At 42.1% G+C, this 26503-nt stretch overlaps 1 protein-coding gene across 1 annotated transcript; it reads right to left on the bottom strand.

Moving 5' to 3' along the window:
* Positions 1-2213: 2213 nt before the first annotated feature.
* LOC111964345 (alpha-1A adrenergic receptor-like) lies at positions 2214-26503 on the bottom strand. Its single transcript, XM_023988212.2, has 2 exons — positions 25044-26503; positions 2214-4127 (listed from the first exon to the last, which is right to left on the bottom strand). The coding sequence occupies exons 1-2, from the start codon at positions 25993-25995 to the stop codon at positions 3517-3519; spliced, it is 1563 nt and encodes a 520-aa protein (XP_023843980.1). The 5' UTR covers positions 25996-26503; the 3' UTR covers positions 2214-3516.

The following is a 26503-nucleotide window of genomic DNA, read 5'->3' as shown; positions in this document are numbered from 1 at the left end:
AAATTTGAAGTGAATTGTGATTGTGAGGGATTGCAGCTGGTAGGGCATTACAGTAAATGGTAAATAGCAGCTGCCAATAGTGACACCTGCTGGGAATGACAGGTACAGTACAATAATAGATMAAATGCATATTTGATGTACAGTGGCGACCCGTCATTCAGGACAGGTGGGGCAGAGCCCCACATGTTTTGAGCCCCACATTTTTGGGGGCTTGCCTGTTAAGGCATGTTATTTTGGCATTCATACGTGTCACATATCAGTTTGCAAATAATAAAAAAAAATATATATATATCATTCAGCTAATAAAGCTGCATACACACATGGTCTCCTTTTTGTTTTCTGGAGTAAGGCAGCTCCAGAATGCAGGGGCTTCAGCCTAGCTCAGTGCTTGTGGTGGGGCAAGCCAGCAGAAAATAGGAGCCCTGCGCCGTGATTGGCTCAGTGTTCTGTCACTCACAGGGACAGTACGTCATCGGCAAGTTTAAGTCCTTAGTAAGTGTAGACATCCGACATTTCAGCCCTTTGGGTCCTGCCATAGAGTTACATTACAAGTGTCCTTCCAAGAATGCTCAAGGTCATTGGCCACAGATACAATTACGTCAACTCACGTTATATGTACAATAGCTTTGATAGTACTGATCATGTCAGCATCTTACTTTTATTAATGTCTTAGTTAGCAGTCATCATCATGAGTCAAGTCGACAATCTACTGGCAAATCCTTTTTAATCCTTGTCATATGAAGAGAAAAAAATGAAGAGAAATTATAGATCAAACGTATCATCGGCCATTGGACATAAAGATTACCCTACAAGTTGGAAATCGCAAATTCAACAATGGGTCGTTTGGAAGGAATCAGAGGCTAACTGCAAGCATTGCAAAGCAAACACTAACGTTAGCCTGCTATTCAATGTAGTAGTTGTGTGTTTTTTCCCTCCGAGTTCCCACCATTAATCCAGAGAATGCCAGACTTTGTTTACAAAATTTGTCCACAAAGGACGGCCGCGCCACCTTCACAAGGTGAGTCCAAAAATGTATTGTATGCTGCTGCATAAATTATGTAATATGCAAGGGAGATATGTATACTGTAGCTAAGAAAGTAATATTAAGTGCATGATGTGTAGTAAGCTGTTAGTAGTAATAATTTGGTCTATTTTCACCAACGCTGTATTGTAAACACATCGTACTTTTTTTTATACAGCTTTGACAGTGCTACTGATAGTAGTGGTGGCGTTTGGCTTGAACATGCAAATTCAGCACATACAACATTCTATAATAGAATTGTGTTGTTTGACGTGTCAAATTAAAGCTTATTTAATGTGTCAAATAGTGTTATGACATGTATCTTTTTTGACACGCAAAGACCCAAACGGCGTTCAATGTGCCTCGCCCTAATAATTTTGGTTTATTTTCACCTCTTAATTTTGCCTACTGTTCTAACTTGGTGGTACACATGTAGCCATAACCTGTTTTTAGTGAAATGTAATCATCAAATATTGTAAGAGCTTTCATTGTCTGTTTATATGCCCCATTTATTTATCCTACAGTTCTGACTTGTTGTACAGGGAGTACACAGTAAGAACGGCCCATGTTCTGAATTCTGTCGCTGTACATTTCAAARGTGCTGAACAAATAGTTATATTGACTACGTCCGTCGTTGCTCGCTCATTAATGTCTTAATGGAAATCACTGACTGCCTCTTATCCGCTTGTCGTCCCCTTATGCCATAGTTTACACATCTCAATTGTCAGTAAAAACCACATTTGTTTAAGCAAGTCAGCCATATCATATGTTTTTTTAAAAGGCAGTAAATGAGGCTGAATGATCTGTTTCGCTGCCAGACAAGGCTCCGCTGAAAGCCAGGTGTAGAGGTGGTAAGGTGTTGGGACTCTGCCGTTGGGACAGCTTTATGTAGGCCCTAACAGTTTGTGGGCACCGTTTGTCACTGTTATAGTGCAATTCATGTATTGTTTAGTGTTGTGATGTGTTGTTAGTGGCTTGGCTGGCATGCATCCCACATWGTTTTTTTTGCCCCACCAAGATTCGCCACTACTGGTCTTGTGTAGTTTGTCCAAACCTAGCTACCGTACAATGTACCTGATACAGTCAGTTAAGGTTTAAGGTTTCGCTAGTTCCTCAGTTGAATCGTTAGGCTGGAACAAAACCCTGCACCGACCATGGCCACCCTCCAGAACTGACATAAAATAAAAAAAAGTGGTCTTTTTTTCCATTTTTATTTTGCTTGACATTGACAGACGTCATTGAACCATCAGTAAATACAAACAAAAGTGTCTTTTTGGCAATGCAAAKAACAGACAGATAGTGTAATCAATGGGTTCCAGGCTTTGATTCTGTCAATCCCTTGTCCTTTCAAAAGATAAATGACCTCTCTTCTCTCTGGCTCTGAATGCAGTTAAGGTACATACACCACGATACTTACTCAACTGGTCCAAACATTGTTTTCAGTCTGAACGTGACCCATCACTTTTATAATGCTGTTTCACAGAGGTCTGCTCATGTCAGTTCATCACAGTTCACTCCACTCATTCACTTAGCAAAATAATCAGCTGCAATTATAATTACCAATACACTACCCTATGTTTACCCATATCATCCCGAAATTGTCCTGTGCAATGGTTTCGTCATTCAAGTCAGTGGCTTTCACTTTGTTCTATGTGTTTGCTCTGTTCAGACAACACACATCTGTTCCCAGCTGCATTGTGTTAAGTTGAGCTGGATGGTCTGATACCCTAGAAAAGGGGTGTTTGTCTGTAGGTTATATGGTAGAATGGAGGTTCATAGTGTCTCCGTGTTGCTGCTGGTTGTAGGGGTTGAGCTGTTTGGAGTTGAGAGTGAGAATGCTCAAAGGACACAGTGACCGGCTGCTGATGAGCCCAGCCTGTCATTGAGAAGTCAGTTTGACATCTTGCCACCTGTCCAGAAAGTGACTTTTCCATACCCACTTATTGTTCTGCGTTTATCTTTTTAACGCAGCTCCAAGAAATAATGTTTCATTCCACTTCACTTCAATCTCCATCCAACAAAATGAAACAAACACGATACAATCATTAAGGTTTGGTATCATATTTTGGAGCAATTTGTGCTTGGATCAAAGTGCGCCATTTCCAGACAAAATGAACTCAACCCTTTGATCGATGTCCAAACAACTCTCTGCAGACAAATGTTCTTTCAGTCCTGTTTGTTTGCTGGTCAAATGTTCCCGTGATAACCCCATGTTCCGATCTTACATTTTGTGGAATTTCCGCATTCCATTCCATGGCGCAAGTGGAAAAGAGCACTTTCCTTTTCCTTTTACCTCTTTCTGGTTTGCAACGGCAAATCCCATCTAGGTGTTTTAAGGCCGAATTATATTGGTTATTCCCCATGTTGACACCCCAATGGCAACCATCAAGCGCTTTCACTTGCAGCGTCACTGCAAATGTCATTGAAGAAGGTTAAGCAATTGAATGACAGTAGCCATCCATATTAGCCAATCCCTTTGTCTGTCCCTCAAGAATCTAGATGTCTGTCTCCTTCAGGCCGTAGCACTCTGTGAGGTCATAGATCTGATAGCAGCTCTGCTCGGCGACCTCGTTGTAAATCCCCATGGAAACCGTGTCTATCTCAGTCCTCGCCAGGGCGGGGGCCGTGACGCCTCCCTTCCCGCCCGGACCTCCCTTAATCTTATTGGACAGATTGTTCATCTTCTCTTTGAGCTGGAACGATGACTTTTGTAGCGGCGGGAACAGGCTCCACCCTTTAAAACTCAGCGAAGGTCCTTTAGTACCCTTGTGGTAGTGCGAGCTCCCGCACGACTCGTGGTTGATGGTGTAACCCGGTCGGCAGTCTGTCACCCTGGCATTGCCGACACCCATCGTATCCATTTCCCTGCCACCTATGCCCTGGTGGTGGTGGCCCTTGACGGCCGTGCGCCAGCGCTGGTTGTAGAAGCGCCGCAGGACCCGGCGGCGGCGGTGGCACTGGCAGCGGAGGAGGCGGGTGAAGGCGCGCTGGAACTCTTTGCTGGAGCACGGGTAGATGACAGGGTTAATGCAGCTGTTGAAGTAGCCCAGCCAGAAGATGACCTTAAAGACCATGTCAGATGGCTTCAGTGCCGGGAAGAAGGAACCTGGGAGGGGACAGAGGAGAGAGGCGTTAGGATCTGTGATAATCTTTAAGATAACTTATGTGCTAGACATTTTCATCTCTCTTCATTTTTAAACTTTGACTTTTTGTGTGTAAGACAAGAATTGGCCTGAAATGAGACATCTAGCTGGTTTTTCTATGCATCGTCAAGACCGAACGGCAGCTTCTTAGGGTAAGGTTAAGGGGGAGGTGTGTGTTTCTTTGTTAACAACAGCTGGTGCGCAATCTCTAATGTTAAGAAAGTCTCTAGGTTTTGCTCACTTGAGTGAGAATACTTCATAATAAGCTGCAGACCAAACGATTTACCTTGTGAGTTTTCGTCTATATTTGTCGTAGCTGTCTATTTACTACCTCAAACCAATACTGGCACAAGGACTGCACTCAACAAGCTGTATAGGGCCATAAACAGCTGTATAGGGCCATAAACAGCTGTATAGGGCCAGTGATTTTAATGCAGGGAATCTGAAAAACTGTTTTACCTAATTTTCCCCAGCATGTCACCTGTGCTACTWGAGGGGAAATGCTCTAGATTACCTTTATTCCACACACAGAAATGCATACAAAGCTCTCCATCGTCCTCCATTTGGCAAAGCTGACCATAACTCTATCCTCCTGATTTCTGCTTACAATGAAGTGGATGCTAAGCTGGAAGACTGTTTAGCTAGCACAGAGTGGAATATGTTCCGKGATTAAACAGTTTACCACATAAATCACTGACTTCATTAATAAGTGCATCGACAACGTCGTCCCCCATAGTGACCGTACGTACATATCCCAAACAGAAGCCATGGTTTACAGGCAAAATCTACACTGAGCTAAAGGCTAGAGCTGCCACTTTCAAGGAGCGGGACACTAATCCGTATTGTCTGCTTGAAACATGTTGGTATTACAGACTAGGTCAGGGAGAGGTTGAAAATGTCTGTGACGACACTTGCCAGTTGGTCCGGGTATGCTCTGAGTACACGCCCCTTGATCTGTTTAAAGGTCTTACTCACAATGGCTACGGAGAGCGTGATCACACAGTTGTCTGGAACAGCTGGTACTGTCATGCATGCTTCAATGTTGCTTGCCTCGAAGCTAGCATAGAAGGCATTTAGCTCGTCTGGTAGGCTCGTGTCACTGGGCAGTTTGCGGCTGGGTTTCCCTTTGTAATCCGTAATAGGTTGCAAGACCTGCCACATCCGACATGCATCAGAGCTGGTGTAGTAGGATACAATCTTAGTCCTGTATTGACGCTTTGCCTGTTTGATGGTTTGTCAGAGGGCATAGCAAGAKCTCTTACAGGCGTCCGGATTAGTGTCCTGCTCCTTGAAAGCGACAATTCTAGCCTTTAGCTCGGTGCAGATGTTGCTTGTAATCCATGGCTTCTGGTTGGCATACGTACATATGGTCACTGTGGGGATGACATTATCTATGCACTTATTGATGAAGCCAGATAAATCTCACCATTGGATAAATCTCGGAACATATTCCAGTCTGTGCTAGCAAAACAGTCCTGTAGGATCCGTGTCATCTGACCACTTCCGTATTGGGCGGGTCACTGGTACTTCCTGCTTTAGTTTTCCCTTCTAAGCAGGAATCAGGAGGATATAATTATGGTCAGATTTGCCAAATGGTGGGGGGAGCTTTGTATGCATCTCTGTGTGTGGAGTCAAGGTGGTCTAGATTGTTTCCCTCTGGTTGCACATGTAACATGCTGGTAGAAATGAGGTAAAACAGATTAAAGTTTTCCTGCATTAAAGTCCCCGGCTACTAGGAACGCCGCTTCTGGAACTGCATTTTCTTGTTTACTTTTGGCCTTATACAGCTGGTTGACTGCKGTCTTGGTGCCAGCATCGGTTTGTGGTGTTAAATAGACAGCTACGAAGAATATAGATGAAAACTCTCTTGGTAGTGATGTTTCAGTGGAGAGGAATGCTTTGTACAGCCCCCACATCCCTAATCTCATCTCATCTCCGCCACGGTGTTGACCAGCCCTCCTTTCCCTCATCTCTCCTTGCCCTGGCTTGAGCCCTCTCCTTAGGGACCTGTGGGCAGTTTAGTTTAGATTGGAGCTGACGTGGCACACACGCACACACGGACACACACACACACACACACGTTTGTTTTTACAATCCTTGTGGGSACCAAACAATTGATTCCCATTCAAAGTCCAATTTTCCCTAACCCCTAACCCTGAACCAAACTCTAACGCTTAACCTTAAAGGGAAATTTCAATTTTTTTTATTTCCTATTCGTCATCTCCAGCACCACCCCAACATCAACATATGGAAACACTTGTCTCCCTCTATCTTTTTTTACTACAAAACATAGAAACGCCCCATTTTAACATATGTTGATGTTGCGGGGGTTAAAATGTCCTTTAAACCTTAACCCCAAACCCCTAACCTTAACTCCTAACTCTAAACCTAACCCCTAACCCTAGTTCTAACCCTAACCAGGGGTGAAAGTTGAATTTATTTCTTTGCGGAATGGGACCTCCTATATGTGCACACACTTGCATKTTTTTTTTTTAATACTCCGAATCATATAATTTCATATAGAATCCCTATTAATTCAAAAGGATCTCTGTGGGCCTCGTCAACATGTATTACCTTTTATTGTGGCATAAACACAACCAGTCGTGGTTTCATATGATTGTCAAATAATCACTTCAAATGGCTCCTTTACTAGGCTACCCATGCACGATCATCCACTCGCAACATATTTCCAGCCTCATAAACAGTGGTTAATGGAAAGAGACATCGGCTACACAAAACACCAAGARGTGTAATGACATTTGGCGATTGTCATTAGGCCAGAATTTACAGTCCACTGCTCTCCGCGCTCGCCTTGGTCTCGGCCACTCGTCCCTGCCTTGGCGAAATTTCAGTGTTCCCGTCAAACCACGTTCCAAGTACATTGGCGTAATAGCCTACGGTTTTCTTGTCATTTTGATTTCATTATTGTGACCTTACAGTGAAATGCTTACTCACGAGCCCCTAACCAACAATGCAGTTAAAAAAAAATACAGATAAGAATAAGAAATAAAAGTAACAAGTAATTAAAGAGCAGCAGTAAAATAACAATAGCGAGACTATATACAGGAGGGTACAAGTACAGAGTCAATGTGCAGGGGCACCGGTTAGTTGAGGTACTATGTACATGTAGGTAGAATTATTAAAGTGACTTTGCATAGATGATAACAACAGAGTGTAGCAGCGACGTAAAATACAGGGGGGAGGGGGGGGGTCAATGCAAATATCTGGGTAGCCATTTAATTAGATGTTCAGGAGTCTTATGGCTTGGGGGTAGATGCTGTTTTGAAGCCTCTTGGACCTAGACTTGGTGCTCCGGTACCACTTGCCGTGCAGTAGCAGAGAGAACAGTCTATGACTAGGATGGCTTGAGTCTTTGACAATTTTTAGGGCCTTCCTCTGACACCGCCTGGTATATAGGTTCTGGATGGCAGGAAGCTTGGCCCCAGTGATGTAGTAAGATGTTCGCACGTCCCTCTGTAGTGCCTTGCGGTCGGAAGCCGAGCAGTTGCCATACCAGGCAGTGATGCAACCAGTTAGCATAGTCATTTAGGCAGGTTACCTTAGTGTTCTTGTGCACAGGCACTATGGTGGTCTGCTTAAAACATGTAGGTATTACAGACTCGGACAGGGAGAGGCTGAAAATGTCTGTGAAGACACTTGCCAGTTGGTCAGCACATGCTCGCAGTACACTTCCTGGTAATCCGTCTGGCCCAGCGGCCTTGTGAATTTTGACCTGTTTGAAGGTCTTACTGACATCGGCTGCGAAGAGCGTGATCACACAGCCTTCCGCAACAGCTGGTGCTTTCATGCATGTTTCAGAGTTATTTGCCTCGAAGTGAGCATATAAGTAGTTTAGCTCGTCTGGTAGTCTTGTGTCACTGAGCAGCTCTCGGATGTGATTCCTTTGTAGTCTGTAATGGTTTGCAAGCCCTGCCACATTCGACGAGCGTCAGAGCCGGTGTAGTACAATTCGATCTTAGTCCTGTATAGACGCTTTGCCTGTTTGATGGTTCGTCCGAGGGCATAGCGGAATTTCTTATAAGCTTCTGGGATAGAGACCCGCTCCTTGAAAGTGACAGCTCTAGCCTCTAGCTCAGTGCAGATGTTGCCTGTAATCCATGGCTTTTGGTTGGGACATGTACGTGTGGTCACTGTGGGGACGACGTCATCAATGCACTTATTGATGAAGCCAATGACTGATGTGGTGTACTCCACAATGCAATCGGAAGAATCCCGGAACATATTCCAGTCTGTGCTAGCAAAACAGTCTGTAGCTTAGCATCTGCTTCATCTGACCACTTTTTTTTATTGATCTTGTCACTGGTGCTTCATGCTTAAATTTTAGCTTGTAAGCAGGAATCAGGAGTATTGAATTATAGTCAAATTTGCCAAATGGAGGGTGAGGGAGAGCTTTGTATGCATCTCTGTGTGTGGAGTAAAGGTAGTCCAGAGTTTTTTTCCTCTCTGGTTGCACATTTAACATGTTGATAGAAATTTGGTAAAACGGATTTCAATTTCCCTGCATTAAAGTCCCTGGCTACTAGGAGTGCCGCCTCTGGGTGAGCGTTTTCTTGTTTGCTTAKGGCGGAATACAACTCATTCAATGCTGTCTTAGTGCCAGCTTCTGACTGGTGGTGGTATGTAAACAGCTACGAAAAATAAAGATGAAAACTCTCTAGGTAGATAGTGTGATCTACAGCTTATCATGAGATACTCTACCTCAGGCGAGCAATAGCTTGAGACTTCCTTAGATATCGTGCACAAGCTGTTATTTACAAAAATACATAGTCCGCCACCCCTTGTCTTACCAGAAGCCRCTGTTCTATCCTGCCGGTACAGCATATAATCAGCCCACTGGTATGTTGATATTGTTKTCGTTCAGCCACGACTCCGTGAAGTATAACATATTACAGTTTTGAATGTCACTTTGGTAGTTTAATCTTCCGTGTAGGTCATCGATTTTAGTCTCCAAAGATTGCGCGTTTGCTAGCAGAATGGAAGGAAGTGGGGGTTTAAGCGATCGCCTACAAATTCTCAGAAGGCAGCCCGCCCTCTGGCCCCTTTTTCTCCGCCTCCTCTTCACGTAAATCACGGGGATCTGGGCCTGTTYCCAAGAAAGCAGTATATCATTCGCGTCCTACTCATCAGACCCGTTAAAGGACAAAAAGGATTCTGCCAATCCATGGTGAGTTATCGCAGTCCTGATGTCCAGAAGTTATTTTCGGTTATAAGTAGCAGCAAAATTATGTACAAAATAAGTTACAAAAGAAGTTACAAACAACGCAAATAAACAAACAAAAAAACACAATCGGTCGGGGACACGTAAAACGTCAGCCTTCTTCTCCGGCGCCATTGTTAAATTGTGTTTTACCAGTACGGCGTACCCACACTATTTATTTTGCCGGGACGCTGTACCGGACCATACCGCGTTACTTTTACCCCCGACTCTAACCCTAAATATAACCCTAAACCTAACCCCTAAGCCTAAAATAGCCTTTTTACTTGTGGGGACTGGTGAAATGTTGTCCAAGTGTTCCTTGTTTTACTATCCTTGTGAGGAAAACACACACCCTCAGACGCAAGTGTGAAATTGTCAGAGTTGCTCCGGCTTCACAGGCACTATATCAGTAGCAAAGCGATAAATAACGAAAGAGAGGGACACTTGCAAGTAGAGAGGAAGGGAGGTAGCGCAGTGAGGGAGGAGAGGAGAGGTTATTATCACCCATCGTCACCCACTGGAGTAGCTTTAACAACCTGACATAGGGTCACAACAGGCCCCCTCTCTTGGCCAGTATGGCGCTAATTTGGGGGTAATCAGGTCTCTGAGATGAAAGCGCGTTCCATTGGACAAGATGGGTGTGTGTGTGTGTGTGTGTGTGTGTGCAATGGGTAATTGGTGTGTTTGCATGTGCTTGTGTGCAATGGGTAATTGGTGTGCTACTGTTGCTAGGAGGAATCCACCGCCACCGAGCAGGATGTTTGGGGCATTACTGTACAATAAATATTCCTTGAAAGAACCAGAAGACCCCTTGTGACCCCCTGTGTGGGATCTGACTGATGACACCATTATAGACTACTGTACTGTTGTTGGATGTATGAGGCCCATTAGGCTACTACTGTACTGTTGTTAGAGAGGGCCCTACAGGGGCCCCACAGGAAGCCACGGTATCATTAGGTGGGTGATGTAGACAGATGTGAAACTAACTGGTGGTTCATTGTTTGAGGCTTGCTGTGTTTTTCCTCGTTGTTAGTGTTGTGTACTTTATGTAGAAGGCTGATGATGAAACAAAGATAAAACTCTCAGTGTGTTGTATACAGTACAGCCGTTTTGGGGAATATACAGTACAGCTGTATACAGTACAGCCGTTTTGGGGAAATATACAAGAGTTCGAAGACTATTTCAAATCTTTCAAATCTATTACTTGCTGTTATTGAGCTTGCCTGGCGCAACGGAACCAATGAAATAKTCCCTAAAGTGTGCCCATCTGGCACTCCAGGCAGATTCAAGAGAACGTTCAAAAGTATTTGAAACAATTTCAGACCCAGGTCTGTTGTGTATACGGCACACACAGATGCATTATTCACACTCACATGCACACACTTCTAACTTTGCCGCAGGGGGTATGTATATCATATAAACAACTCTATACCCTCCTTCCCCTAGTCTGCCCTCATCTGCCCAGTTTGAGATTGACTTTCATCTGGTGTGGAGCTAGGAATCGTGTTTCAAGAATGAGTCACGCCAATTTACATCTGCCAGAAGGAGAGCTTTATGTCCCTTTGTTCCTGTTCTTCCCTAAAGGCTTCACTGGTGACTGGTTCAACACATCAACACAGCATTAAAATGAACTATCAGACACAACGCATCATGGAAAAAGTAGTTGTGTATTGATTCTAATTGGCAAAATGACAACTTTGAGCGATGACTTCCGATTGTAGTCACAAGTCATATGCTACTTAGGAAGTGCCTGGGTTGATTTGGCTTGTTGCCTTGACACATCGCCGCTGTTGCCATGACCACATCAGCAGCGGGAGATGATGAACTACTTTATAGTACTTTAGCTGCTTTTAGGAGATCGTGGAGTCTCTTTTATGGGGAGCTTCTCTGTCGATAGGATGTTTTGTTTTAGTCTTTTGTGAGGATATGGTTTTGAAAAGTTCAGTCGTGACAGTTTAAAAGAGTTCACAGAGTCCCAGCCCTACAGTGCCTTCAGAAAGTAGTCATACTCCTTGATTAATTGCACATTTTGTCTTACAATCTGAATTCAAAATTGATTAAATATTATAATTTTTTTGCCCATCTACACACAATACCCCGTAATGACAAAGTGAAAACAAGTTTTTMGAAATTTTAGCACATTTATTCAAAATGAAATATAGAAATATCTCATTTACATAAGTATTCACACCCCTGAGTCAATACATATTAGAATCAGCTTTGGTAGAGCTTTGCACACCTGGATTGTACAATATTTGTCACGCCCTGACCTTAGAGATCCTTTTTATTCTCTATTTTGGTTAGGTCAGGGTGTGACTAGGGTGGGTAGTCTAGTTTTTTCATTTCTATGTTGGCCTGGTATGGTTCCCAATCAGAGGCAGCTGTCTATCGTTGTCTCTGATTGGGGATCATATTTAGGCAGCCTTTTCCCACTGGGYTTTTGTGGGATCTTGTCTGTGTCTAGTTGCCTGCGAGCACTACATTAGTTTCACGTTTCGTTTTGGGCTTTATTGTTTTCTGTGAGTTTTATCTAATAAACATGTGGAACTCTATGCACGCTGTGCCTTGGTCCACTCATTTAACAAACGAACGTGACAATATCTGGTTTCTAGGTGTGTCCAAACTTTTGACTGTAATATTCCTACTTCCAGGAGAATCTCTGTAATACTTAGAAGCAGCAGATATAATGCATTATGATACAGTTATAATGCATTGTAAGACTTATAATGGCTCATACAGTACATGCTTATAAAAAGTTATAAATCATTATAACGGCAGGCTTTAAGTTAAGTGTTACCGGATACTATTCTGCATGTCAGACAGTTCTAATATGCAAATTATTGACCTGTCAATCAACTGTGGTGTAGTGTTGGGGGAGAGGATTGCTTTATTGAAGACGACACTCAAGGTAAAGGTCATTTTTCTATGAATCTATGCTTTGTAATTGAAACCTTGAGTGGAGAGGGCTACAAAGGACTGTGCAACAGTGTAATGAGTGTTGTGTGAGTGTTGTGCAAGCTTTGACAGGCGCCACTCACTAGGGGTGAGTCACCTACAGGTCTGGCTGATGGATCTGGCTGGGCCATATGATACTTAGATACTTTGAATACAATGCTGTTTTTTTTTTAGGGGGTAGATCAGCTTTAATATTGCRGATAGATTGTAGCTTCCATCAATGTAATTGTCTGCATCACTTCCAATCCCCAATATATTTTTTTGCAAATATACATACATACATACATACATACATACATACATACATACATACATACATACATACATACATACATACATACATACATACATACATTTACACATACATACATACATTTACACATACATACATACATATAAATACATATACATACATACATACATACATACATTTACACATACATTCATGCATATATATACATATACAGTACATACATATATTTACATCTTTAAAAAAATATATATTTCCTTTATTACCTTCCAACCCTACCACCCCTAGTGAACAACAACGCTTAGACATGTATTTCCAGCTTATACATACTATATACATTTTATGGATAAAGTCTATTTTACAATAGTTCTACTTTGTTTGTTTTTACACCTTTCCTTCCTCTACCCTCAACCTCTCCCATTCTATKTCTGATGTCCATCCGGTTTGATTTCTATTTGCCATATCTTTCAAACTGTGCTCTTTCAAAAAAGTTCTTAACCTATATACGTTTTACGGGCACAGTATGTTTTATATTAGTTATCTTGTTGTTATTAGTTGTCCCAACCTTCAGCTCCATTCAACCCCTACCATCTATCTCTTAACACCATCCATATTGGATTTATATTTGCCATATATTTTTCAACTGTGCTGTGATGTTTCACAAAAAGTTCTGAACCTTTCTATTCTCATTTCTCTAGAGAATGTAAATTGAAAATATTTTATTTTGTTAAAAGTATTCCTATGTTATTGATCGATTGACTATGACTTTTCAGAAAGCCCAGTAGTGCTATCTGCAGGGTTAGCTCCAGGTAAATGTTGCAATTCTTCAGCCATTCCTCATCCTGTGACCAAAAAACAAGCTACGTATGGACAGTACTAAAACAAATGATCTAATGATTCTGCCTCTTCGCAGCAAAATCTGCAGAGCTGGGAAGATTGTATCCCCATATAAATAACATTCTATTGGTTGCAAGAATTTTGTACAATAATTTAAATTGAACAATTCTAAGTTTTGAATCCGGCGTCGTTTTGTGTATCAGTTCATACACCATGTGCCAGAGGGAGATGTTTAGTCCCAGGGTCCTTAGCTATGGTGTTGAACGCTGAGATGTAGTCAATGAATAGAATTCTCACATAGGTGTTCCTTTTGTCCAGGTGGCAAAGGGCAGTGTGGAGTGCAATAGAGATGAATTCATCTGTGGATCTGTTGGGGCGGTATGCAAATTGGAGTGGGTCTAGGGTTACTGGGATAATGGTGTTGATGTGGGCCATGACCAGCCTTTCAAAGCACTTCATGGCTACAGATGTGAGTGCTACGGGTCGGTAGTCATTTAGCTAGGTTACCTTAGTGTTTTTGCGCACAGGGACTGTGGTGGTCTGCTTGAAACATGTAGGTATTCCAGACTCAGACAGGGAGAGGTTGAAAATGTCAGTGAAGACTCTTGCCAGTTGGTCAGCGCATGCTCGGAGTACACATCCTGTTAATGCGTCTGGCCCTGCGGCCTTGTGAATGTTGACCTGTTTAATACATTTTCAAGTTCATAACTGTGCACTCTCCTCAAACAATAGCATGGTATTCTTTCACTGTAATAGCTACTGTAAATTGGACAGTGCAGTTAGATTAACAAGAATTTAAGCTTTCTGCCCATATCAGATAGGTCTATGTCCTGGGAAATGTTCTTGTTATCTACAACCTCATGCTAATCACATTAGCCTACGTTAGCTCAACCATCCCGCAGGGGGACCGATCCTGTAGAGGTTTTAAAGGTCTTACTCACATCGGCTACGAAGAGCATGATCACACAGTCGTCCGGACATAACTCCACCAGTCCTATTTATGATAGAATTTATGAAGATTATGTATCTTTTTTTTTATAACTTTTTTTTCAATTAGTATATTTGAGTTTAACCACAATATTTGTTGTAGTATTTGTTCTGTCTTTTCTGGTGGATTAAATTGAAATTGCAACCAACTTTCTATGTCTTGTTTAAAAATAGCAATATTTGGGAGATAAATTCCTTTCCAAATAACTGAGAGTGAGAGGTTGTAATCTGAATAAAGGGAAAAAGGCCTTTCTTGAACATAGGGTGAGACATTCTTACTAATTTGCTAGAGAACCAGTTTGGGTTTTAAGTATAACTTTGGTATGACTGAAGCCTTTAGTGAGAGGTCTAATTCTGTAATATTTTATCATTTCTGCCCTCCGAATTCATATTCATTATATAAATAATTTTGTCTGGCTTGCCATTCCAAATAAAATTGAATATTTATTTCTCATATTATTTTAAAAAACTGCTAGTTTTAGGCAAGACCATAAGCAAATAGGTAAACTGGGATATGACTAAAAAGTTAATCAGGGTGATTTTTACACACATATAAAGGTATTTACCTTTCCATGGTAGCAATATCTTATCTATTTTTGCTAACTTTCTATTAAAATGTATTGGAGTGAGATWATTTATTTATTTTGGGATATGTATACCGGGTATATCCACATCACCATCAGACCATTTTATTGGTAAACTACATGGCAATGTAAAAGTTGTATTTTTTTGTGATCCAATACATAATAATACATAACACTTCTCATAATTTGGTAATCCAGAGAAGTTAGAACAATTAAATAGATCCTCAATGAGGCTGTGGAGGGATCCAAATTGTGTATTTAAAAGAGTACATGAACCATCAGCATACAATGATACCTTTGTTTTTAAGCCCTGTATTTCTAAATCCGTTGATATTATTGTTGGATCTGATTGTAATAGCTAACATTTCGATGGCCATAAAAAATAAATATGCCAATAGTGGACAACCTTGTTTTACTCCTCTTGACAGTTTTAAACTTTATGAGAAATAGCCATTATTTACAATTTTACACCTAGGGTTACTATACATGATTTTAACCCATTTTATAAGAGATTATCCGAAATTGAAATGTTCCAGGCATTTACACCACCATTCAAAAGTTTGGGGTCACTTAGAAATGTCCTTGTTTTCCATGAAAACATGCATGAAATGAGTTGCACAAAATTAATAGGAAATATCGTCAAGATGTTGTCAAGATTATAAATAATGATTTTTAATTGAAAGAATAATTGTGTCCTTCAAACTTTGYTTTCGTCAAATAATCCTCCATTTGCAGCAATTGCAGCCTTGCAGACATTTGGCATTCTAGTTGTCAATTTGTTGAGGTAATCTGAAGTGATTTCACCCCATGCTTACTGAAGCACCTCCCACAAGTTAGATTGGCTTGATGGGCACTTCTTACATACCATAAGGTCAAGCTGCTCCCACAACAGCTCAATAGTTTGAGATCCGGTGACTGTGCTGGCCACTCCATTATAGACAGAATACCAGCTGACTGCATCTTCCCTAAATAGTTATTGCATAGTTTGGAGCTGTGCTTTGGGTCATTGTMCTGTAGGTGGAAATTGGCTCCAATTAAGCACCGTCYACAGGGTATGGCATGGCGTTGCAAAATGGAGTGATAGCCTTCCTTCTTCAAGATCCCCTTTACCCTGTACACATCTCCCACTTTACCACCACCAAAGCACACCCAGACCATCACATTGCCTCCACCATGCTTGACAGATGGTGTCAAGAAACTCCTTTAGCATCTTAATTTTTTCTGCGTCTCATGAATGTTCTTCTTTGTGATCCGAACACCTCAAACTTAGATTTGTCTGTCCATAACACTTTTTTCCAATCTACCTCTGTCCAGTATGTGTATTCTTTTGCCAAKCTTAACGTTTTCTTTTTATTGGCCAGTCTGAGATATGGCTTTTTCTTTGCAACTCTGCCTAGAAGGCCAGCATCCCGAAGTCACCTCTTCACTATTGACGTTGTGACTGGTGTTTTGCAGGTACTATTTAATGAAGCTGCCAGTTGAGGACTTGTGAGGCGTCTGTTTCTCATACTAGACACTCTAATGTACTTGTCCTCTTGCTCAGTTGTGCACCGGGGCCTCCCACTCCTCTTTCTATTCTGGTTAGAGCCAGTTTGCGCTGTTCTGGGAAGGGAGTAGTACACAGTGTTGTACAAGATTTTCAGTTTCTTGGCAATTTCTCTCATGGAAAAGCCTTCATTTCTCAGAACAAGAATAGACTGACGAGTTTCAGAAGAAAGTTATTTGTTTCTGGTCATTTTGAGCCTGTAATCGAACCCACAAATGCTGATGCTCCAGATACTCAAATAGTCTAAAGAAGGCCAGTTTTATTGCTTCTTTAATCAGGACAACTATTTTCAGCTGTGCTAACATAATTGTAAAAGGGTTTTCTAATGATCAATTAGCCTTTTAAATTGATAAACTTGRATTAGCTAACAGAACGTGCCATTGGAACACAGGAGTGATGGTTGCTGATAATGGGCCTTTGTACGCCTATGTAGATATTCCATAAAGAATTGTACATTTCCAGCTACAATAGTCATTTAGAACAATAACAATGTCTACACTTTATCAAAAGCCTTTTCAAAGTCAAAGCGTATTTGCTGTACCTATGTTAAGTCGAATAAATTCAGGTATACCTTTCTCTGTCCTAGTAAAAAGTAAAAAGTTATCATCCAATAGGCTTTGGTTACATTTCCAACATCCTCACCCACGTGGAAACTCAGTAAGAGTAATATATATGCCAATTATCTGATGGTCCAACCGCATTCTATCCCCTATCAACACTTTTTAAAACTTTTTGTACCAACGAGAATGACATAAGAAAGTAGTCAAGACGACTAGCTTGATTGAGCCTCCTGCCATGTATATCTCACTAACTTCCTGTATTTACTTACACTTTCTTGTAAGCCTTTATAGGGTATACGTTTTCAAGAGAGCATTACAGGTATAGTTCAACCCCCCCAAAACATGACATTGTTTTTCTTACCCCTGTAAGTAGCCTATGAACAAGGTAACACAGCACTCCATGTCCATAGACCGCTTAAATAGGGTACGGAAACCAACGTGTTATTTCGTCATATGGATGAAGGATCCCTTTAAGTCTGCCTTAGGTTGTGTTAAAGGTGAGTTATAAGATGCCTGGTCCAGACTAATGACTTTGGATGTCCTATAGAGATGTGGCTGAGAAAAGCACAGGAGGACATAGTAGGACACACCCTGATTCAACATTCTCTTTTCACTCGGATGGTTTCTGGCAATAGTGGCCCATTATGAATCAGAGTGAACGGATCGGTGCAACAGAGAAAGGACTTGATTGCAAAAGTGTTTAGAAGTGCTAGGAAGCATCCTTCTCTGTACAAACGGACAGATATCCTCTAAGTGTATCCGTACAAAAAATTTGGCTGTACAAAAAAAATGTATGTAAGAATAATTGTTTTTGTATCTGATAGGCCTACAGCAGGTTGAAAATTGGACCAACATTGGGGAAAAGGAAAAACCATGGAAAATTAGACCAACATTGATCACTATATACAGTATATAGCCAAGGGGGAAGGGTAAAACTATGCTTACAGAGGTAGTCTATTGGTGGACACAACCTGCTAAATTGGACAAGCCCTCACAATCTGTCTTCTTTCAAATAGATGATGAGAGAAACAAATGGCAAAGCCCCTCTCGCTATTGGCCAAAGTATTCTCAAGACCTATCAAGAATGTGAAATAAAATAAATCCCCTCAAAGATAATATCGGGCAGGCCTGTTTTTCCTGAGCTAATTATTTYCTTTGGCAAAGCAGAGCTTCCCTTGCCCCCTCCCGCCTCTCCCCCAACACGGGTATGGGGATATTCTCAGTGGCATCATGGGGAAAAAGCACAACAACATATTAGTCATGGGGTGTGTCCCAAATTGCACCCTATTCCCTATATAGCGTACTACGTTTGACCCATATGTCTCTGGTCAAAGTAGTGCACTATGTAGGAAATGCGGTGTCATTTGGGACGAATCCCTACAGTAGTCTCGTTTTGCTTGGAGTCAAAGGCCTCCTTCCTTACAACATCAGTGTCCTCAATAACATTTTGATAGTGGTGCTGAGGCCATCATCAGATGCCTTTGTAACAATCAGAACCGATACGTAACCGCAGTTTCAGATTACGTACAACGTGTCTGTTCAGTTTGTAAAAGTATTGAGTTTGGATATCTACAGAATATGGTTAGAGTTGTATTACTAATGTTTGTCATGTGTATCCTTTATCAAGGTTTTTGGACCACTGTACACATTGGATACTGCATATAGTATATGACTAGTTTATCTCCTTAAGGTAGAAACATTTGGCCTCAAAATGTCTTGTTTGTTTTGTTCCTCGACTTTAACAGCACACACAGTTGATATTTCCTCAGTTTTAGATTAGACCTATGGACAGCACTGACATTTGGTTTATAGGAAAAGGTCAAACGTTGGGCTGACTGTATTACATTTTTTTCTCTTGCTGTCAGTCTGTCGCAGTTTCTCCACCACATTAACGCTGACATTCCTACAGCGATAAGGCTCGTAGAAGAAGTGTTAAACATTATCTCTTTTGAACTGCTCTGCATTCCTAGAATTGGAGGGTCGCTCTACATTTGAGTGGTGAGATGATGACATTTGAAAGATTTTGGTAACTATTTAAGGCTGTGTGTGTGTGTGTGTGTTTGTAYGTGTGTACGTGTGCGTTTGCGTTTGCGTTTGCGTGTGCGTTTGTGTGTTCGGACAAATGCTAAAAGCTTGTGTTCCAACACAAATAGATGTGTCATGGGGACTGGAGCCACAGAAATTGAGTCACGAGCATCATCAGAGCCACATTTCTTTAGCCTAAGATRATGACAATGCCTTCAGTGGTTGCTTATTGTGGATTTATTGTTGCGCCCTGTCTTGGTCGTTGCCTTCCTCGCTCTGTGCACTATCAAGAGGTTACCAAGCCCTGTTTCTCACTTCATTCTACCAAGCCATTGCATGCAAAGGCTAGCTCAGAGACATGGAGAGGAAAGGCAGAGAGGAAAGGCAGGTTTTGAGAGAGAAGGGGGGGCGAGAACAAAAGAACGAGAGGGGTATTGTACGTGTGGAATGGTGCCATCTTTACCTCCTCCCTTCCCCCTCATCCTTTTTCTTCCCCCCATCCTGGCTGTTGGGTGTGTGAGGAAGGGGGGGGGGGGCAAACCCCCCACTCTAATGAAGCTCAATTACAGCCGTCCTAATGGCAGTGGACCGTTTAGTTCCTGGGGTCAGCGGCCTGAATACCGCAATTAGAGTTACCCATCTCTCTTAATAGACTCTCTTTGGTGCCGATGAAATTTAAACATCCTTGTTTAGTATTTCACTTTCTAAATAGTGCTCTTGGAATACGTAAACATAAGCACAGGGAAAGAGATATATAACTTAAAAGTAATCGAATCAGGGTTGGGGAGCTGGGGACTGAGGGACTGGAAGTTGGAGGGCTAGAGGACTGAGAGGCTGGGAGGTTGGAAGGCTGGTGCTGGGGGGGGCACAGCTAGCCTGGCACAAGTAGCAGAGCGTGCTGGCTGGGGGCCGAGCCAACAGATGCTATCAGCCAACCAACAGCAAAGTATGCACAATAACATTCCGGGGATTGGAGGAATTGAAATCTAAGGAACTCAAGTTGATTAGTAGGCATAGTATGTTATGTGTAGGCTTATACAAAACAAGGCTGTGGTGGCTTGCTCTACATGAGAAGAATGTTACAAACAATGGTCCATTGACACGGAAATTCCAAATGGTTTTAAACACACTTTTCTGGCTAAACCTAACACCTGTGGTGCGAAAAGGATTTCCCATTAAAGAAAGCCCCATTGCAAAGTTAGTAGCTGTCCTCTAAAAGATGCCTCCCTCTCTAAACTATATGGTGCCTGACTAAACTCCTCCATTGTTCCAAAAGCAATGCTTGCCAGAATATTGCTATTAAAATGACCCGTCTCTAAAATCTTTTGTCTGTCTTGGGGGCACAGTCCGTTTGTTCTATTGTTCAGTTGTTAAAAGTTTAGAACTGAGGCCAAAAAATTGAGCGCTGGGTGGAACACATCAAATAATTTATGAAAATACACTGTTTTGCAATGCAGCTGTACAGTAGCCTCAACTGCACTCAGTACAGTAGCACCATGGTGTAGCCGGAGGACAGCTAGTTTCTGGCCTCTTCTGGGTACATTGACTTCAATTCAAAACCTAGGAGGCTCATGGTTCTCACCACCTTCCATAGACTTACACAGTAATTATGACAACTTCCGGAGGACATCCTCTAACCTATCAGAGCTCTTGCAGCATGAACTGACATGTTTTCCACCCAATCAAAGGATCAGAGAACGAATGACATAAAGGCTAGAGCTTCCGCTTTAAAGGAGCGGGACTCTAACCCGGAAGCTTATAAGAAATCCCACTATGCCCTCCGACGAACCATCAAACAGGCAAAGCGTCAATACAGGGCTAAGATCGAGTCGTACTCCATCGGCTCTGACGCTCGTCGGATGTGGCAGGGCCTGCAAACCATTACAGACTACAAATGGAAGCACAGCCGAGAGCTGTCCAGTGACACGAGCCTACCGGACAAGCTAAACTACTTCTATCCTCGCTTCGAGGCAAATAACACTGAAACATGCATGAAAGCACCAGCTGTACCGGAAGACTGTGTGATAACGCTCTCCGCAGCCGCTGTGAGTAAGACCTTAAGACAAGGCCGCAGGGCCAGACGGATTACCAGAATGTGTACTCAGAGCATGTGCTGACCAACTAGCAAGTGTCTTCACTGACATTTTCAACCTCTCCCTGTCCGAGTCTGTAATACCAACATGTTTTAAGCAGACCACCACAGTGCCTGTGCCAAAGAACACTAAGGTAACCTGCCTAAATGACTTCCGACCCGTAGCACCTACGTCTGTAGCCATGAAGTGCTTTGAAAGGCTGGACATGGCTCACATCAACACCATTATCCCAGAAACCCTAGACCCACTCCAATTTGCATACCGCCCCAACAGATCCACAGATGATGCAGTCTCTATTGAATTGCACTCTACACTGCCCTTTCCCACATGGACAAAAGGAACACCTACGTGAGAATTCTATTCATTGACTACAGCTCAGCGTTCAACACCATAGTGCGCTCAAAGCTCATCAATAAGCAAAGGACCCTGGGACTAAACACCTCCCTCTGCAACTGGATCCTGGACTTCCTGACGGGCCGCCCCCAGTTGATAAGGGTAGGTAACAACACATCCGCCACGCTGATCCTCAACACGTGGGCCCCTCAGAGGTGCATGCTCAGCCCCCTCCTGTACTCCCTGTTCACTCATGACTGCACGGCCAGGCAAGACTCCAACACCATCATTAAGTTTGCCGATGACACAACAGCGGTAGGCCTGATCACCGACAACTGCTCTTTAACTACTTGTTACTTTTATTGGATGGGCAGCGACGCTCCCCATGTGTGTAGATTGATGAGGGGAAAACACTATTTAATCAATTTTAGAATAAGGCATTACAAAATGTGGAAAAAGTGTGGTCTGAATACTTTCCGAATGCACTGTATATCCATAAAAACTATGCCGGCTGATTCATGATTTTGACTGGCTGAGAAACGCTGCCTGCCTGTCTGTCTCGTCCTGACTCCTGACACGTTCATTACTATGGGACAGCTGGAGATCGAGAATATTGAAACAATGTTGCAAATGTCATAGACAGACAGCAAGGTTCATACAAATTTCCGACGTTGAAAACTAAATGTTAGTCTAAAAGATATGTGAGATAATGTCTAGATGCTTTTAGGCATTTTAATGTCTTAGACTTTGCCAGTGTGTTGTGGATTGAAGTCCACACGCGAAGTGAAAAGGTAAGAAGAGGAGAGCGCAGAGATGCGAGAAGGAATACAACGTGGCTGCTATGAAAGGGAAGTGTGTTTACGTGTGATCAGGGGTGTATTCAGTCAGCAGAATTCAGTTGAAAACGTTTCTTAAACAGAAGCAAACAGAACGAAACAAGGACAAACTTTCCTGAATTTGTCCAATAGAAACTCTATGTTTGCAACTGTTGGACTAATGATTACACCCTAGATCAGCTAGATGCAGGCAAGTGTGCAACGCAGTATTGAATGTGTCACTGTCTGTCCATGTGTCACTTTCTGTCACCTTAAAATGTTCTCTCAACCAGTGTGCACCTACGTTGTAAACTTTCATTCCTAGGCTAGGTTGGAGCAACCTCATGATGGGTATAGGGAAAATTTGAGTATCATGTAGTAACCTAAACCTATCAATGTTACATTGAACTGGGTGAATGGAATGTGAATGACAGCCATCCAATATGCTGTAAGAGAAATAAGGCCATGCTCATGAAAAGAAAGGTGTGTCCTACCTCATCTTACATGGCACTGACCGCCATTGGTGTGTACAATGTGTGTGTCTTTCTTATTTGACATCACACTGGGCAGAGACGCCAGATCAACATCTAGTATAGATTTTTTTTAAATGTAATTGTTAAATTTGTACCTTCATTTAATTAGGCCAGTCAGTTAAGAACACATTTGTATTTACAATGACGGCCTACCCCAGTCGACTCTGGGCCAATTGTGCGCAGCTTCGACCGGGACTCCTAATCGCGGCCAGATGTGATACAGCCTGGATTTGAACCAGGGACTGTAGTGACACCTCTTGCATTGAGACGCAGTGCCTTTATACCACTGTGCCACTCAGTTCTCAACTAATGTGAATTCAACAAAAAATGTCACCATGTCATTGGATTTCGGTACAAATTTGGGTGAAAAAAAAGATGAAATGCTCCTAAGTTGATCCAATCAGTTTTCCATGTTGATTCAATGTCATCACATCATTTTGTGGGGTTGAAATTACGTGGAAACAATGTTGATTCAACTAGTTTTTGCCCAGTGGGATGTTACCCTTAATGGCTCCGCTATGCCCCAGTCTTTCCCATTGACGTTCCTTCTAAAACCTATTACCTGACATAATTAGTGGCATTTGATTCCCTCCTGTTATCCCTCTAGTCTCTACACCCGACCCCATTTCACCATTAAAGCACCTTTCTATTCATTCGCCTTTTATTGACCGTCTGCTGCTCTGTGAGCAGTCACCTGTTTGTTTCTCAAATCATCATCAGCCAAAGGTTCTAGCACTTACTGTTACACATTGTTTTTTATTGCTGTTTGATTATCTGTATCATGTATTGTGTTGTGTATCTATGTGTTGTGTTTTTACACCTTCTACTCCCTTTCGACTCCCTTTTCTATTGAGCTGTTGTTAATTATTATTAAGTAACTGGTTACACAGCCTTTTTTCTGTTTACTCAAGTTTTCTGTTCAAGTGTTACCTGAACAACAAAAAATGTAGTTGGTCCAAACCAAGCTCCAACTTGAGAAAACTTTGTCAAACATTCGGTCAATTTAAAATGACGTTTGCTCAACTCATACCTTCATTCAACTAGAAAAGACTACTTTGGGAATCTTAACTAACAAGGGCTGTGCAACTGATTACACACTGCTTTTAACATGACATGTTTTCAATTTAGTTTATTAAATGGCGCACGTTCATTTATACAGTAATTATGATTCAACGTGTCCTCACAACCGCTTGGTTCATGACATGCCAATCTTCCTGCCACGCCACCATGTCTGTGTCAGCTATCAGTTCATCATCATTGATTTCATTTACTTATTTAAGCAATTTTACTTTTTCTGTATAGTTGTCTAATGTTGGTGAGGCATATTGTATATTTTAATGTGACTCCTTAATCACTATGAAAAATAAAATAGTTTTTCTTGAGTGCACTTTTATGTCAGGACAGAATTACAATGGCTTGTTTTTGCTCTTCAACATACTGCTACAAAACAGTAGGGCGCAACTGATGACGCCGTTGAAGGATATTTTATGTCTATGGACTGCAAACAATAAATCGATGAATTGCACATGTATATAGGCATATGGAATTTCGGACTTGTAGTTATGTTTGATGAACTGTTCATGATTGGTTTAAGTACGGTATTACAGAGCATATGTCGTGCGTAATTGTGAGTAATTGTAAATTTGCTCAGTCTGCTACGTTTATCTTCCAGAGACAATAGTGGTCATGTCCGTACATTTACAATAGGGGCAACAAATAAAAACCAAAACCTCACAATTCCAGATATCAAAAGAGTGTATTGCATTGGCAGTTTGCACGCTGCCCGCAACCTTCTCATAATAATTATGCACTTGGAGGAATTTTAAACATCCTTGTTTAACGTTTCATATTCTAAATAGTGCACTCCAATATGTAAACATAATCACAGTGAACAAGATATAACTTTAAAGTAATTGAATCGTATTTGAGTAATATGGACACCGTTGGATAGGCTACATCCTGACCGCAGTGAAGTGCACACTCGTCAATCATTACAGAGAATCCTACTGAATACACACGCGAGCGCAAACACATATTTACAAATTCTGGGACACATATTTTACATATGGTATAAAAAAAAAACACAGAACCAATAGCCTCAATAAATTGCAATTGAAATGTTGATAATCAAACCAACACTTACCCAGCGGTAAAACAAAGAAAAACGGTAGCCAACACAGGATGAACATCCCGACGACAATCGCCAGCGTTTTGGCAGCCTTCTTCTCCCGGGAGAACTTCATCAAGCGCACGGACAGCGAACTCCGGAACGGGTGGTTTTTACTCTTGGAAGTATCCTCCAGCATGCTCCGACAGTGTATCCTAAGCACCACTTCTATCGACTTATTTCTTTCCCGTTTGACCCCCGCTTCTAAACTCTTGGTAGTCCTCCTGGCCACCACGTAGACCCTGAAATACATCACTAGGATGACCATAAGCGGGAGGTAGAAGGAAAAGAGCGAGGAGAAGAGGGCATAGCCCGGTTCTTCCGTGATGCTGCAGACGCTCTCGTCCGTCGGCGGCGGTTCCTTCCATCCCAGCAGCGGTCCTATGGAAATGACCATGGAGGAGACCCAGACCAACACCAGAATGACGGCGGCTTTCTTCTCCGTCATGATGGTGGGGTATTTGAGGCAGTGTTTGACCCCGATGTACCTGTCTATGGAGATGACACAGAGGCTGAGGATGGACGCGGTGCAGCAGAGAACATCCACCGCTGCCCAGATGTTGCAGAAGACCCGGCCGAACACCCAGCATCCCAGCACTTCCAAAGACGCGGAGAAAGGAAGCACAATAATGCTCAATAGCAAGTCCGCTATGGCCAGGTTGACTATAAAGAAGTTCGTTACGGTCTGTAAGTGTCTATTGCACAGCACCGAGAGGATAACCAAAATGTTCCCAACGATAGCCACCAATATGAACATGGATAGAAAGACCCCGACTGCAATGACCTGGGGGTCCAGTGTGATGTTGGTGCAGCGGGTGGAGTTGGTGCTGTTGTCTGTGAATAACATTTGCTCCAGGAAAGATTCGTTGAGAGCTTTTTCAAAATATATTCCATCATTGCTTTCGTTCATCAAATTAGAATATGTCATTTTGAAACTCCATAAAGAAAACTTTATAGTTGGATTCCAAGGCAAAACAAAGTGGTGTTCATAATGTTTTTGTTCAGTGTTGTTTGTTTCCAATATCAAAAGAAAACGAGATGAAATGGAACATTCTTCTCACACATGTGAATTGTCTTCAATTTATAAAAAGCTCCAGGGGTATCTCGATTGGTTCATCTATTAAATGCGTATTTTTTCCCCCAACAAAAATAAAACTGATGCGCAATAACAGCACCATCCCTCTGTCTGAAAATGCAGGATCAACTATTCCTTCTTTTTTTTTAAACTGAAGACTGCTCCAGCCATGGATTTTCTTGGAGTTCTTTGAGGTAGTAAAAATGTCAGAAAATCTCAAATGAAGTATCAGTAAATATATTTTTGTAGCTCAATAGCACCGGATGGTCCGATTCTATTCCACTGGCGGCATTCTTTTAGTGAGAAGTCCAAACCAAACCACAGAGTCGCAGCCTGCCTAGGACCCCAGCATCTGAGCCCT

Source organism: Salvelinus sp. IW2-2015, linkage group LG1 (assembly GCF_002910315.2).
Source record: "Salvelinus sp. IW2-2015 linkage group LG1, ASM291031v2, whole genome shotgun sequence".
Taxonomy (NCBI): Eukaryota; Metazoa; Chordata; class Actinopteri; order Salmoniformes; family Salmonidae; genus Salvelinus; species Salvelinus sp. IW2-2015.
Note: the sequence above shows the minus strand (reverse complement) of the source record. Positions and strands in the feature narration are given on the sequence as shown.